Genomic DNA, 16,241 nt, shown 5'->3' on the forward strand with positions numbered 1-16,241 from the left:
AGGGTGAAGTGGCAAGCAGTCTAACACCTGATGTCCTGACTCAGGCAGATGGCAGACAAATGCAGGTCTCTTGGCCCAAGGTGGGTAGTCAGTCACCCCAGGGGTGGGGCGGCCATAGGAGGGTCGGAGGACTCAGGCCCACTGTACTTCACCAGGTTCCACCCCAGGGCCCTAACAGTGGCAGAGGGCTCCACAACTGGACTACTGTGTCTGGTTTCCCTGGACTACTTCCTACGATTCCCTCACCAGGTACCTTTATCTCGTGGGGTTCCTCCATCTTCCTGGGGTACATAGCCAGCACCAGTCCCAGCAGCTCTTCAGCATCCTTATTGGTTGGCAGTCCCTTCGAGTCCTCGGTGCTCCATAGATCCCTCTTGGGTGCAGGCCCCAGCAGTGGGCAGGAAGCATCTGTCTCCTTTGCAGGCTCCAGCCCCACTGAACTGCAGGGCCCGCCTTTTAAACTTCCTGTCCCACCTCTCTGCTTCCGACAGGGTGGGAATGGCTTGTCTGGCTTTGCCCACTAGGGGGTGGGTTGTGGTTCCTCCCTGTCAGGCCCGGTGGGAGACCACGCCCCCTTACTATACAATATTTTAAAAGGTAACTGGGATGCCCAAATAATTATAAGCCTGTCAGTCTGATATCGACCCTGGGCAAGATAATGGAGTGACCGATACAGAACTCAATTAATAAAGAATTAAAGGAGGGTAATATAATTAATACCAATCAACAAGGGTTTATGGAAAATAGATCCTGTCAAACTAACTTGATATCTTTTTTTTTTTTTTTTGGATGAGATTACAAGTTTGATAAAGGTAATAGTGATGATGTAGTATACTTAGACTTATGTAAGGCGTTTGACTTGATACCTCATGACATTTTGTTTAAAAAACTAGAATGATATAAAATTAATATGGCACACCTTAAGTGGATTACAAACTGACTAACTGGTGGATCTCAAAATGTAATTGTAAATGGGAAATCATTATTGATCAGGTGTGTTTCCAGTGGGGTCCTGCAGAGATCAGTTTTTGACCCCTACACCAGTGGTTCTCAAACTTTTGTACTGGTGACCCCTTTCACATAGCAAGCCTCTGAGTGTGACCCCCCTTATAAATTAAAAACAGTTTTTTACATATTTAACACCATTATAAATGCTGGCTGCAAAGCAGGGTTTGGGGTGGAGGCTGACAGCTCGCACCCCCCATGTAATAACCTCGCGACCCCCTGAGGGGTCCTGTCCCCAGTTTGAGAACCCCTGCCCTACACTATTAAACATTTTTATTAATGACCTGGAAAAAGACATAAAATCATCCTTGATAAAGTTTGCAGATCACATAAAAATTGGGGAAGTGGTAAATAATGAAGAGGAAAGTTCACTTATACAGAGCGATCTAGATCACTTGGGAAGCTGGGCGCAAGCAAACAACATATGTTTCAGTACAGCTAAAGGTATAAATCTAAGAACAAAGAATGTAGGCCATACTTATGAGATTGGGGCTCTCTCCTGGGAAGGAGTACATTTTATAAAAGATTTCAGGATCATGGTGGATAATCATCTGAACAAGGGCTGCCAGTGTGATGCTGTGGCCAAAAGAGCTAATGCGATCTTTAGATGCCTGAAGAGGGGAATCTTGAGTAAGAGTAGAGAGACTATTTTACCTCTCTGTACTTGGCACTGGTGTGACCATTGCTGTAATATGTTGAATTCTGGTGTCCACAATTCAAGAAGGATGTTCATAAATTGTGGAAGGTTCAGAAAAGAGGCAAGAGAATGAATGATTAAAAGGATTAGAAAACATGCCTTACAGTAATAGACTCAAGGAACTCCGTTTATTTAGCTTAAGAAAGAGAAAGCTATGGGGTGACTTGATCACAGTCTATAAGTATTTATATGTGGAACAAATATTTAATAATAGGCTCTTCAATCTAGCAGAGAAAGGAATAATACAGTTCAATGGCTGGAAGTTGAAGCTAGACAAATTCAGTCTGGAAATAAGGCATATATTTTTGACAGTGAGAGTAATTAACCATTGGAACAATTTACCAAGGGTTGTGGTGGATTCTCCATCACCAACAATTTTTAAATCAAGATTGGATCTTTTCTAAAAGATATGCTTTAGGAATTATTTTGGGGACATTTCATGGCCTGTGTTATATGGGAGGCCAGACTAAATTTTCACAATCGCCCCTTCTGGCTTTGGAATCTGTGAATCTATATAGGCCCTGGGATCCTGATAAAACTTATGTCTATGCTTAATTTTATTCATGTTTGTAGTCTCTATGACTCCAATGGAACATAAATTTAAGCATGTAAATAAGTGTTTGGAGAATCAGGGTCTTAGACTGGATACTGGAGTTCATAACATTGATCCACTGTCTCTTATGCTTACTCAATTGCTTCTCCTCTTTCTCCCCACCTTTTTCTTGATAACTATTTGTTGGAAATATAAATAAGTCAGAACTTGCCTTTTTATCTCTCTAAGTGAATTGAAGCATATGTGTGTTTCATTATTACTGCAGAGAAGCGTGGCATTGTGCAACATGTAATCTTGTATAAGCATTAAGAATAGATAAATGGGTTTTGCAGATTTATAAAAAAAATTGTTTCTGAAATTCCAATATGTGATTACAAATAGGGAAGAAACTTTACAAGTGCTAGGACCTTTTTTAAATTAGACTGACCTAACTTGGAATCTGAATCCGAATAGTGCAGAGACATGCTGTTTAACTGTGTTAGTTCATGAATTCGTTTTACTTCCATCTCAATTATGATTTACACATATTCACTGGAAACCAATCATTAGATTAACTTGTTATTAGCAATTAACAACAGTTAAACAGTTTAACACAGTTGGCCAGACTGATCACTAATATATTGTCTGATTTTAGGTATCCTGTTGCTATTACTGTATTTGTCATATCCAGCAATTTATTATAATTATGTTAATAGCAGTGTAGCTACATTCTGATAGAAAGTAGGCACTTAACTTTCTAGTAATCAGACTACAAATGACTGCATAAGTTTACAGTTTTCAGATGCATTCTTTTAATCATTCCAATAACGAAGCATTACAGTATATACAATTATATAACTTTTATGCTTTAATGATATTACAATAGTGTTCTTCATTGTTTTTAATTTCCAGGGAAAGACTACTATTATACTGAGGTGTCTTGACAGGTATGTGTTAAGTTTTGAAAAGTATTTTGCATCTCTGGGAGTAATATCAATAATATTTTTATAAAAGTCTTACAGAGAATATTATGTGCCAGTAAAAGAAAGTTATTGTGTAAAAATATGGATGGCGAGTAGATTAAATTTTCTCGCTAGTGACCTGATGCATGATTTGTGAAGGGTTAATGCTATCTAAATATCTATAATGTGTTAGTAAAACATTTTGGCATTTGGAGCCAGATTTCTAGAGTGCTGTCACTGGTAGTTTGAGAGCTCAGTCACAGTATGCGTGTGCACAGTTGTGAACATTTGGTCCTCTGTGTCCCTTTGATATCCATTAAGGAACTGGCACGCCTACTGTCTGTCTTGAGTTATTCTCTTTATATTCCTGTTTTCCCAATATAAATTCTCTACTGTTTGGTTAATAAATTGAGTTGAGGTAATGGTAAAAGTTACTGTATGTTAAGTAAATTCAGAAGATCTTGAAAGAATATATGCAGGTGACATATACTGTATCTTCATTGGATAGGGATGAAATTCCAAAACCAACATTAGCCTTGGAATATACTTTTGGAAGAAGAGCAAAAGGTCATAACAGAGTGAGTACATGGCAAAAGTACTATAATATTTTTGTTGTATAGCTCATTCATTAGTAAAACCTAACTAGTGACTTTCTCTTTTGACTCAACAATCATCTGCGAGACAGAAAGTATTTCAGTTTGAATTTTACTTCAGTTTTTGGAATGCTTGGCTAGCTTTCCTTTTTGCATTTTGATCTACAGCATGTTTCTCCTTTACATTGAGAATGGGTGATATTTTGGTCTGTTATACATATCTTCTCAAATGAAGAGATTGATATCTTTCATGAGCAGGGCTCTGTGTATGATGTAATCATGCATGTGTGTACATGCTTATACTTGCCTATTTTTCACTTGCCACATAGATTCTGGAGCAAAATTAGGTTCTCATTTAACAAAAAACAAAACAAACACCCACAACAACAGTTTTGTCGTCGTGGTTCCAAAGGTAACCTTCAAAATGTGAACTGAATTTAAACCAGTGTAGTGGTATCTGACTACAGTCAGCCTGCAGTCATAATTATGGGAGAAGTATGAACTTCTCTATCAGTCTTGGTGGGTGTTAAAACTGAAATCTAATGATAGTTCAAGCATCAACATCAACTATTTCATGCTGATTGTTTTAGTAGAAACATTGAGCTACTGTGCTTGTCTTTTATTGCATGACAGATTGACAGATAGTGGGCAATGGGGTAGCTAGTTGCTGTTGGGTTGTGGGCAATGTTCCCTCTAATGTTTTCCATCCATGTGCGGAATAAATTATGTTCACCAAGGTGATGTGCGGATGTGCGCCACTGGTAGAAACAGAAAACCAAGATATAATATCTATTTTTAAAAAGTTACCGTAGGGATAATTACTCCAGCCAGGACAGGTTAGGCATTTTAGAACTCACTGCTCAAAGAATTAAATTGAAGTGTAAGAGAAATAATAATTATGAAATGCACAGACTAGTCAAAAAACTAAAATAACACACTTTGAAAGAATATAATTACAGAGAATATATGTGCATTGCAGGAAGTACCAAGAAATAACAACAACAACATTAATACAAGTATGTGTTGGGAGGTGAGTGTGAAAGACTGTATGTGTGAGACACAGAGACTGTGTGTGTGTGTGTGTGTGTGTGCGCGTGCACGCGCTGCCTGCTGGGGAAGTCTCTAAGAGACCCTACACTGTCTCTTTAAGGCACTCACTCAACCCCGGAAGGCTCGTTCAGACCACAGCAGCTCTCCTGCTCCTGAGCCCTATCTCCCCTCCCCCGCTCTGCGTAGATGGGGTACATGTTGGCAGGGGGGAGGGGTACGGGGACACCCTCACATCAGCACACACACACCCCGGCTCTGCACAGCCAGCATGAGGGTCCCAGGAGTAGCTGGCGAGGGCTCCAAGGCAGAGGGCAGGAACAATGTGGCTGCAAAGCAGCGGGGGAGGGGCACCTGAACACACGTTGCCGGATGTGCGTGGCTCTGCTAACCAAGTGCACAGCACTTGAATCACTCCTGGGCGGCCGCCCGACCACGCAGCTTAGAGGGAACACAGGTTGTGGGGTTGGGGACTGAGAAATTCAGGACCCTCTTTGAAATGTTAAGTCACCTTATGGACCTGATTCTCCATTGAAGTGTATTTTTAGTTATTTTCACCACTACAAAGTGGGTTTAAATCACTCCTATAGTGTTTTAAAGCCATTTTATATTTACTTGACACTGATGTAAATGAATGTGCATGGTACAAGGGCAACAGAGAATCAAGTCTTATGTGCTTAAAAGTCCTGTGTGCGTCTAACCATTCAATTTCCTCCTCACACAGGTGTACACATCCCCTCCTATTCACCACCTAAGGTTCAGCTGTCTTTGATCCTTCCATGCTACTCTGGTCTTTATGTGCTTAAAGTGGTAGGGACGGGAGGGAGAAGACAACTGGGCATGACAGGGAAGAAAGAAGGTTTTGGTTTGGGGGCAGGATATCTATGCTGCATAAATAGGGAGTTGTCTATATGGGAAGTTAGTGCGGAATAAGCTAGGGTGTGAATTTAAAGTGCAGTAGCTACTCCACACTAACTCCCTGGATAGACAAGCCCTAAGAGATTGTGGCCACATAATTAACTTGTAATTTGACACATAATTCATGGGACAAGCCTCATGTGCTATGCTGTGCTCCTGTACTGTGCTCATTGCACATAAGGGACCCGTCTGTTGCCATTGTTACAACAACTGGAAACTTCTGATGGTGTTACCTGGAAATACAAATTCCTAATGCAAAGAAACTGTTTTGCAGCCAAAAGACATTGCACATTTTTGGGAACTAGGTGGTGGAACCTCATTATTGGACTTGATTCGTATACCAATAACTAATGACAACATAAGGTAAGTGATAAAGAACCTTACAATGTCAGAGTTAATTTTGCTTAAATGAAAACTGAGATTAAATCTCGGCCATTTTGTTGTGGAGAAATCTTCCAAAATGTAAACTGTTTACTAGGTTTGAAAGTTTTTATCAGAGTGTTTTTTCCTAAAAATCAGTTATGCTTATTGGTGGAGGGACACCCCAACTGCCACTGATTAACAGCTGTGAGCTCCTTCCTTCCTTCCTGTAAATAGTCCTGCTTCTCAGCTGTCTCCAGCCATACGGGGAGGTAGCATGTGGAAGGGTAGACTCACCAGCCAATGCATCCCTTCGTTGTTGGGTACAGCATAGCAGGGTGTCCTCCTCTAGCACCTCCTGCCAAAGGTTGCTCCAGTCCTTCCGTAGTCGGCCTCTTCTTGCGACTTGGGCCTCCAGCCAAGTCACATATAGTCTCGCCCCTTCCAGGTAACAAAAACAAAAAACCCAAACAAAATTCCCAAAATGTCCCAACACAAAAGAGCTTCTGTCCCCTCTGGGACTATTCCTCAGCCTATCCTTGAGGCTCTGTCTTCAGTCCCACCCTGGGCTGAATAGTCCTTACATCTGGCTTGTATGCTCCTTCCTTGGGGTTGGTAGGGGATTCCAGCTCAGGGAACCCTGTATTAAGCAACTAGGTGTGCTCCTTCAGACATGCTGCTGTTTCCCTGGGCTACTTCTTATCTCCAAGACCTTCGTGCTGCTTTCCTGGAGTCTGTGGTTAGCACAACCTCTCCTCTGGTTCCCAGGCCTCTGAATTCTCCTGAGATACTCCCAATTCCTTCTTTAGCTCTAGAACACTGCTCCCTCAGGAGTGCCTCTCTGTGCCTGGCCCCCTTTCTAGGGCTTACCCCAGGGATTAATTCTATCCCTGTGGCCTTTTTGTATCTGCCTTCCCAGAGAGAGGGCAATCTTCTCTCTCTTGGGTTTCTCTGTCTTTAGTCTCTCATATAGCTTTCATTTACTCTTATGAAGAAGACCCAGCTCCTTCCCAGCTGGATCTCATAACAGATCAAGCCTGACACACCATCCAGGTGTAGCAAGGTGGGCCAAATGAGCTCTCAGACTTCTGTTAACTCTTTGTTCACTTATGTGGGGTAGACACCCCATCATATAATTCCGTGGAGAGGATGGCTCATGCGTAGGTAGGGACATAGGAGGTACAGAAGAAGAAGGGACCCAGCCTGCTCTCAACTGGACTGTCGAGAAAGCAACTTAAGAGGTGTAGAAAACAGAATATGGCTGCCCAATGCTGTCAACCTCCAGGAGCAGCCTGTTGAAGGATTTGTCTACGATTAAAACCCTTACAGCACCACTGTTGCGCCGCTGTAACGCTTCTGTATAGACACTACCTTTGCTGACAGGAGGGGATCTCCCATTGGCGTAGGTAATCCACCCACCCAAGAGTCAGTAGCTAGGTTGACCTAGCGCTGTTTACACCGGGGGTTAGGTCAGCTTAACTACACTGCTCAGAGGTTGACCTAACTTTTTAGTGTGGACCAGGCCTAAGAGAGCAGCATGTTGGAGTGGGAGAGAAAGGTGTACCTCACTGATGGAGGAGAGAGAAATCAATCATGGGGAGAGAAAAACCCGACCTTAATGAAGGAGAAGGTGGAGTGGTGTGGACCTCATGGAGCTAAGGGAGAGGAAGAAGAAAAAAGATATGCGGTCCCTATGCAGCTTGAAAGAGGATGATAGATGAAGTTTCTGAGAGAGGTAGGGGACAGATACTGCAATACAGGGGAGAACAGAGGGAAGAGAATGTGGTGGAAATGGATCAGAAAGAATGGAGTAAGGGCAGCAAGAAGAGGCAATGTAGTGTGGAAGAAAATAAATGACTAAATGAGGAGAAAACAGATACAGCATTTCATATAAAGAACACGAGGAGAGTAAGGAGAAAGGATAATAAAAGAGAAAACAATAAGAGAAAAAAGAAAGGAGAATAGAATGATTTGGAGATAGAAAGAGAGAAATGATTTTTCGGGTTAGTAAGTTTTATTTAGTGTTTTTTATGTTCTGATATTTTATTGCTTTATTCCATTGGCAGATTCCCATATCTTCAGGTTTTGTAGAAAGCATTGGAATGGCTTGGTATTTGAGCACTTACTTACTGTCTGTATATTATTGTACTGGCTACTCTGGATTCTGTCATTGCATAATGAGAAAAAATATTTAAAAAATATCGCTGTAGCCTCTGGGAGCCTAGTTGCTCCTGGAGACCTTTGGCTACTTTGGAGAATTATCATTTGAATTTTTTTTTTCAAACATTGCCCCCAGTGCATGGACTCCAGCATTAACTGCTGAACTCCACTTCTTCTGGAATGGAGGAGGCTGGTAGCCGCCTGAAGATCCTTTCCTCTGTCTTTATGGTAAATGAATCTTTTAATTTGAATGACCCAGGGCCTAAAGAATCTTCTCTCTGCCCCTCCTAAGACTGGCCCTGTCAATAAGACAACATTACAGTGCACCAGTGCAGTTGTCATGTTTGCAAAGACAATATTTTCATTTTGTTTCACCACCAGCACAAATACTTTTTCGGTGGTTTTTCTGTCCACCTGTAATAAAGAAGCTTGTTTATTTTAAACTACCTTGAACTATATCTAGTTTAGCCAAGACACTTTCCATTAGATTTTTCATGGCATGACTTGGTGAAATTAGAGATTTATCTTGCTCTGTAGCTCTTCTGATTTCCCTCCAGTCTGGAATCCACATAGTAAAACATGGTGTTCCTATAGAGCCTGGTTGAAACCAGCAGTCAGTCCTCTGCTATTAGTGGCATTCTGTTTCAGACATGTGTTTCAAGTGCTCTGTGTTTGTTTGGATTTTATTAATCTCTTCCTCTCAGGGCCGACCTTAAACCAATGCAACCTTTTAGTATGTATAGGGTACCATTCTTCCAAGGATCATTAACCTCACATCTCCTGATCTACCACCCAGAGCATCAGCCTCAGTTTGTCATCTGAGGTCCCTTCTAACTGGCACCACAAGCCATGGCACAGAATAAATTTCCTTACTATCTTCTTCTACTTCCTGATTGGAAGGTTGCACTTTGGTTACTCTTCTGAGTTTCTGGGCCATGTAGGTGATCACTAAAAGTCAGGAACTTTCATAAGCAGGAGTTTGCCATAACTTAAATAGGGATTTCAGGTAGGCAAGAGTTGATTGGGGTGCATGAAGAGATTATGTTGAAATGCCTTGTCATACAACAGGCGGGAGCAAAATGAGTCCCTGACACTTGCAGGTACTACTTGTATTCAAACAAAATTTCCAGAAATAAAGTTCAACAATAAAGCACCCACAAATCAGTGATGAGGAGTGGAAGAGTCAAAGGTTCAGAAATTCAGCTACAAAGACAATTTAAAAGGTTTCAGCAGAGTTCAGAGTATGCTTAAGGGCCATCGCTTGTTCTGCAACCTTTAATACAAGCTTCCTCTCTGGTTGTTTTTTTTCCCCATTTGTTTTCAGCAGTTGTACTGAGGGAAAAATGTTGTTTATGAAAAATGTAATTGTCTTATGTACCAAAGATTAGACGGAATAAGAACTCTTCTGTCCCTCCTCCCCTCTCTTTTTTTTTATTTAATATATAGGACTTTTGCTATAATTCTTGTTTTGGACCTTTCCAAACCTAATGAACTGTGGCCAACCATGGACAGTCTCCTACAGGTCACCAGGAACCACGTGGATAAAATTATAACTAAACTGGGAAAAACAAATCCTAAAGTAGCTACTGAAATTAAACAGAGAATGTGGAACAATATGCCGAAGGATCACCCAGTAAGATTCTTCTAGTATTTTCTCCAGATGTCATAGGCCTTTATATAGTTAAGGATAATACTTGTGAAAATCATAAATAACTCTTTTAGATTTTTATGCATGACTGAAAATCCATTTTATGTAGATGAACCTGTTCACTGGAAAATTATAGCAATTTAATAAAAATTCAGTAAGAGCAGAAACAAGGAAAGACAGTTTCTTATATCTTCTTCATAGACATCTAATGTGATTGTTATGGCATGTTACACCAATCACAAGAAACAGAGTTTTAGAGTAGCAGTTTGATATTGATTTTATAATCTTTTTTAAAATGAAGATGAAAACTAGAATGTACAGAAGAAGTCATCTGGCAAGAGACTAGATGAAGGTACAAATTTAAGCAGAGTATAGTTATAACAGCCTTCAACACGACTATATACTTTGCATTTATTCAAGTGTCTATCACAAACTCAGTGCCTTTTGATAATCTGACAACTAATTAAATTATAAAGTTTCAGAGATGTTAACACCAGACCCTTAAATGCAATTGCTAATGTAATCTCTTGAAAAAGCTAAAATAGATTGTGGGAAATACAGCTGAAAACGTATATGGCACTGTGAATTCAAGTTGTACAAATGTTATGTGTATGCAATTCCTAAACAAATATTCTACAGTTCACAGATTCTGAATATAAATTCTGCTACAGTAACTTATGTAACACAATATGATAAAGAAAATGCTAATAAGGCTCCAAAAAGTGAAAAGCAAAGATGTATTAAGTAAGAAAGTAAATGCATATGATGCTTAGCAGATTTGTTTACAGTGTATGGTCCCAATACTGTAGCCCTTACTCATGTGAGCAATCCCATTCACCTCAATGGATGTAAAGGTTGCAAGATTAGATTCAATAATATGACTTTCTTAAGGACTTCCAAGGTTGATGTTCAACTTTTTTAGAAAAGGTAGTTTCTGAAAATAAAATATTACTTTAAAATGCAGCTGGCTACAACCCATGACCACAAACATACAGATGCCCCAGTTGCCAGCAACTTTAGAATACAGGTTTTTTCAGCACCTTAAAAGCACAGACTCATCCTTTAGCTCAAATGGTAATAACTGCATCAGTTGTCAGTAAGAAACAGGGTTTTTATCCTTGTGGAGGCAGGCAGGCCTCTAAAGGGAACATGATCACACATGCTAAACTAGTATATTAATTCAACCCCTGAATACGAAAGTAGGGTAAACGTCTTACTAATCACTTCACATACAACTATTATTTTTCAAATGTATGTCAACTCAATTCAAAAGCAGACTTGTTTGTGAGGTAAACAAGATTTGTCTCTTACAATGGAGGAAGCACAGAGCAGATTAGAGACTATCTACAGAGGAAATGATGGGGTTCTACTGGGGGAATGATCATGGGCATCTCACTGGAAGGAACAGGATTGAACAAGGAGTTTTAGAGTGGGAATGGGAGAGCATGAGTGCATCGGGAGAATCTCTTAAAAATAAAAAGGCTGAGGGGTATGCATTAAGTACTTTTTAGTGGCAATGAGGAAAATAATCAGACAAGGAGAGTCCAAGAGCACTAGTCCCTGTATGTAATTTTTTTGTCCTGAATTAATTTTTAGTTTCTCTTTTGATTAAGGAAATTGTAATGCTTCCCCAACCCCTTGGGTCCACACATCAAATTTTAAGTAAATGAAAAGCCTAGCGAAATGTGTTGGCTTGACAGTGCTAATGAACGAAGTCCCCTCTATTTCCCCCCACAAAGCACTGGATAGGCAATGGTTCGAGTTTTCCTCTAACACCGATACTTTGCCTTAACCCTTAGTTGGAGGAACCTTCACTAAAGCAGAGAAGATAGTTCATTCTTTAGGATCATTTTTTTCCTTATTCAATAAGTTGGAACGGCCAAGAAGGTTGCCATGCCAGTTTCAGCCAACTGTGATGTAGCCATCTGTCCGCTAGAAACTGACCATCTCATTTCACATAGATCACTGAAGTGTTGTCAGATGGTAATAGCTTTAAGTAACTACCAACCTGAACCTGATGTAAGCCAATTACCTATAGGTATAAAACTACTTAGCCTGTTACTCATCCCCTGAGCCATCAGCTTAATCCTATTTTATTGAGCACCTAGTACTTGCATGTTAATAATTTTCTGTACAAATGTCAAATAAATAATGTATGCACCTCTTAGCTAGGTTTGTTTATATTACAAATACAAATTATATTTTCAAAAAGTATACTGTACATCATACACTTGACCTTCGTCAGGATCCTAGATAAGCCCTTCTGTTAGCTTCAGTGAATCATAGAAGATTATGTTTGGAAGAGACCTCAGGAGGTCATCTAGTCCAAGCCCCTGCTAAAAGCAGGACCAACCCCAACTAAATCATCCCAGCCAGGGCTTTGTCAGGCCGGGCCTTAAAAACCTCTAAGGATGAAGATTCCACCACCTCCCTAGGTAACCCATTCCAGTGCTTCATCCTCCCCCCAGTGAAATAGTTTTTCCTAATTACCAACCTAGACCTCCCCCACTGCAACTTGAGACCATTGCTCCTTGTTCTGTCATCTGCCAGCACTGAGAACAGCCAAGCTCCATCCTCTTTTTGGAACCCCCCTTCAGGTACTTGAAGGCTGCTATCAAATCCCCCCTCACTCTTCTCTTCTGCAGACTAGATAACCCCAGTTCCCTCACCCTCTCCTCATAAATCATGTGCCCCAGCCCCCTAATCATTTTCGTTGCCCTCCACTGGACTCCAGTTTGTCCATATCCTTTCTGTAGTGGGGCGCCCAAAATTGGACGCAATACTCCAGATGTGGCCTCACCAGTGCCGAATAAAGGGAAATAATCACTTGCTGGCAACGTTCCTACTAATGCAGCCCAATATACCGTTAGCCTTCTTGGCAACAATGGCACACTGTTAACTCATATCCAGCTTCTCGTTCACTGTAATCCCTAGGTCCATCTCTGCAGAACTGCTGCTTAGCCAGTCGGTCCCCAGCCTGTAGCAGTGCATGGGATTCTTCCATCCTAAGTGCAGGACTCTGCACTTGTCTTTGTTGAACCTCATCCGATTTCTTTTGGCCCAATCCTCCAATTTGTCTAGGTCACTCTGGACCCTATCCCTATCCTCCAGCATATTTACCTCTCCCCCCAGTTTAGTGTCATCTGGGAACTTGCTGAGGGTGCAATCCATCCCATCATCCAGATCATTAATTAAGATGTTGAACAAAACCAGCCCCAGGACCGACCCCTGGGGAACTCCGTTTGATACTGGCTGCCAACTGGACATCGAGCCATTGATCACTACCCGGTGAGCCCGGCGATCTATCCGCCTTATAGTCCATTCATCTAATCCATACTTCTTTAACTTGCTGGCAAGGATACTGTGGGAGACCGTATCAAAAGCTTTGCTAAAGTAAAGGTATATCACATCCTCCACTTTCCCCATATCCACAGAGCCCGTTATCTCATCATAGAAGGCAATCAGGTTGGTCAGGCATGACTTGCCCTTGGTGAATCCATGTTGACTGTTCCTGATCACCTTCCTCTCCTCCAAATACTTCAAAATAGATTCCTTGAGGACCTGCTCCATGATTTTTCCAGGGATTGAAGTGAGGCTGACCAGTCGGTAGTTCCCCGGATTCTCCTTCTTCCCTTTTTAAAAGATAGGCAAATAAAGTGCCCTTTTCCAGTCGCCTGGGACCTCCTCCGATCGCCATGAGTTTTCAAAGATAATGGCCAATGGCTCTGCAATCACATCAGCCAACTCCCTCAGCACCCTCGGATGCATTAGATACGGCCCCATGGACTTGTGCATGTCCAGCTTTTCTAAATAGTCCTTAACCTGTTCTTTCACCACTGAGGGCTGCTCACCTCCTCCCCATACTGTACTGTCCAGTGCAGCAGTCTGGGAGCTCACCTTGTCTGTGAAGACCGAGGCAAAAAAAGCATTAAGTACTTCAGCTTTTTCCACATCATCTGTCACTAGGTTGCCTCCCCCATTCAGAAAGTTTCCCTGACCTTCTTCTTGTTGCTAACATACCTGTATAAACCCTTCTTGTTACCCTTCACATCCCTTGCTAGCTGCAACTCCAATTGTGCTTTGGCCTTCCTGATTACACCCCTGCATTCTCGAGCAATATATTTATACTCCTCCCTAGTCATTTGTCCAAGTTTCCACTTCTTGTAAGCTTCCTTTTTGTGTTTAAGCTCACTGAAGAGTTGTGTTTTAAGCCCAGGTTGCCACCCACTTCTACTTCCCCTACAAATTCCTCCCTGTTTGTGAGCAGCAGGTCAAGAGGAGCATGGCCTCTAGTTGGTTCCTCCAGCACTTGCACCAGGAAGTTGTCCCCAACATTCTCCAAAAAATTCATTTCCTCCCTATTCAGCACTCTGCTTGGTATTGAGAGGGCCACATTAGGCAGCCAGTTATGGCTCCTTGATCCCATGCTGGGCCAGCCCTGGTACTTCTCTAACTTATACTCTCTAACGCACTTCTTTCCTTCCTTCCATTCATTTACATGCCCTTTGTGTTGGGGTGGGAATGCCTGGTGCAGGAGCCATTTCCACCAGGTTTATGCCAGAAAGGAATTCCCTTCCTCAAGAGATGTTTTTTTTTTTCCTCCTGGACATTTGTGGAGAGATTGTATTAGAAAATATGGCCCTTTGTAATTATACTGCATAAAGTTTTGTGTCTAAGATTTTGATATCTTTTAAAAATTATTCTCATCCTGTTTTCTGATGTTTAGCTGTTTTATTGTGCTCTTGTGACTTGTTTATGAGGTTTTAAATGTATTATGTTGTTTAACAGGATCATGAATTAATTGACCCTTTTCCAATCCCTCTGGTGATAATTGGAAGCAAATATGATATTTTTCACGTAAGTGATATTTTATATATATTTTTCCATTCAGTTTTATTTATTTAGATTTAAAAATAATTAACAAGACATCTAGCCTAAGCTCTATGAACCCTAACACATGATTAATAATGCAATAAAATCCCAGTAAAGTGATCATTGGAACAGGAACCCAGCCACCTACAGTAACTCCTTTTCACCCCTTCATCATTATGGGAAGCATACCCTCATCCTTCTCAAAAACCTTTGCAAACACTTATCTTTTCCAGCATGTCTGGAAGATCACCAGATTTGGTCTGTTTCAGACAAAGACAAAGATCCAGAGTACTCCCAAAGAATGCCCTGCCTGACACAACCTCTTTTTTATAATAAGGGGAATCCAGCTTTGGTGTCCATGCTGACTGCAGTTGTGGCAGTATGGCAGAGGGAGAGAGGCGATCCCTCCGGTAGGTTGGGCCGGTTTGGGAAGCTGGGGCAGCCTAGGCAGCAAAATGAGTTATGCTCACTTCTTAATTCTGGAATATTAGTTTTAAACTCTTGCTTACACAGTCATTTGTCATCTGATTTAGAAAGGACAAGTCAGTGAGTGGTCACATCTTCTAATGTCTCTCGGTAAATTAACTGATAAGCAATGTCAAAGAGCAGTGCAGTTGGTTCTCTCTGTTATAAAAAAAAATTCAAGAAATGCACTGTTCATTTTTATGAAGCAGTTGATCTTCATGGCCTGAACAGACATATTGTGACAGCTTCCATACTGAGTCCTTTAGCTGGCAGTATAATATATTGCTGTCTGGCCAACTATTTGAGTTATTTAATTCTTACTAGCAGTGTACGATGCATTCTTTCATACCCAGGTTTTTCTTTTCTTTTTCTTCTTCTTTTTGAGAACTTCAAAAAGATCTCACAAAACTAAGTGATTAGGCAACAAAATGGTAAATGAAATTTACTGTGGATAAATGTAAAGTAATGCACATTGGAAAAAATAACCCCAACTATACATACAATATGATGGGTGCTAATCTAGCTACAACAAATCAGGAAAAAGATCTTGGAGTCATCATGGATAGTTCTCTGAAGACATCCACGCAGTGTGCAGCAGCAGTTAAAAAAAGCAAACAGGATGTTAGGAATCATTAAAAAGGGGATAGAGAATAAAACGGAGAATATATTATTGCCCTTATATAAATTGATGGTACACCCACATTTTGAATACTGCGTACAGATGTGGTCTCCTCATCTCAAAAAAGATATACTGGCACTAGAAAAGGTTCAGAGAAGGGCAACTAAAATGATTAGGGGTTTGGAACGGGTCCCATATGAGGAGAGATTAAAGAGGCTAGGACTTTTCAGCTTGGAAAAGAGGAGACTAACGGGGGATATGATAGAGGTATATAAAATCATGAGTGATGTGGAGAAAGTAGATAAGGAAAAGTTATTTACTTAGTCCCATAATACAAGAACTAGGGGCCACCAAATGAAATTA

The 16,241-nt window shown here is 41.0% G+C and overlaps 1 protein-coding gene across 1 annotated transcript in view; it reads left to right on the plus strand.

Annotated features, from left to right (window-relative positions):
• The window catches only part of DYNC2LI1 (dynein cytoplasmic 2 light intermediate chain 1), a 59,453-nt gene that overhangs the window by 4,386 nt on the left and 38,826 nt on the right, over positions 1 to 16,241 (plus strand). The window contains exons 3-7 of the mRNA XM_026652571.2: positions 3,147 to 3,181; positions 3,705 to 3,774; positions 6,029 to 6,117; positions 9,721 to 9,907; positions 14,711 to 14,779. Of these exons, the coding sequence (XP_026508356.1) occupies positions 3,147 to 3,181; positions 3,705 to 3,774; positions 6,029 to 6,117; positions 9,721 to 9,907; positions 14,711 to 14,779 (450 nt within the window). The remainder of the gene's footprint in view (positions 1 to 3,146; positions 3,182 to 3,704; positions 3,775 to 6,028; positions 6,118 to 9,720; positions 9,908 to 14,710; positions 14,780 to 16,241) is intronic.

Source organism: Terrapene carolina, unplaced genomic scaffold (genome assembly GCF_002925995.2).
Source record: "Terrapene carolina triunguis isolate 2854851 unplaced genomic scaffold, T_m_triunguis-2.0 Scaffold120, whole genome shotgun sequence".
Classification (NCBI taxonomy): Eukaryota; Metazoa; Chordata; order Testudines; family Emydidae; genus Terrapene; species Terrapene triunguis.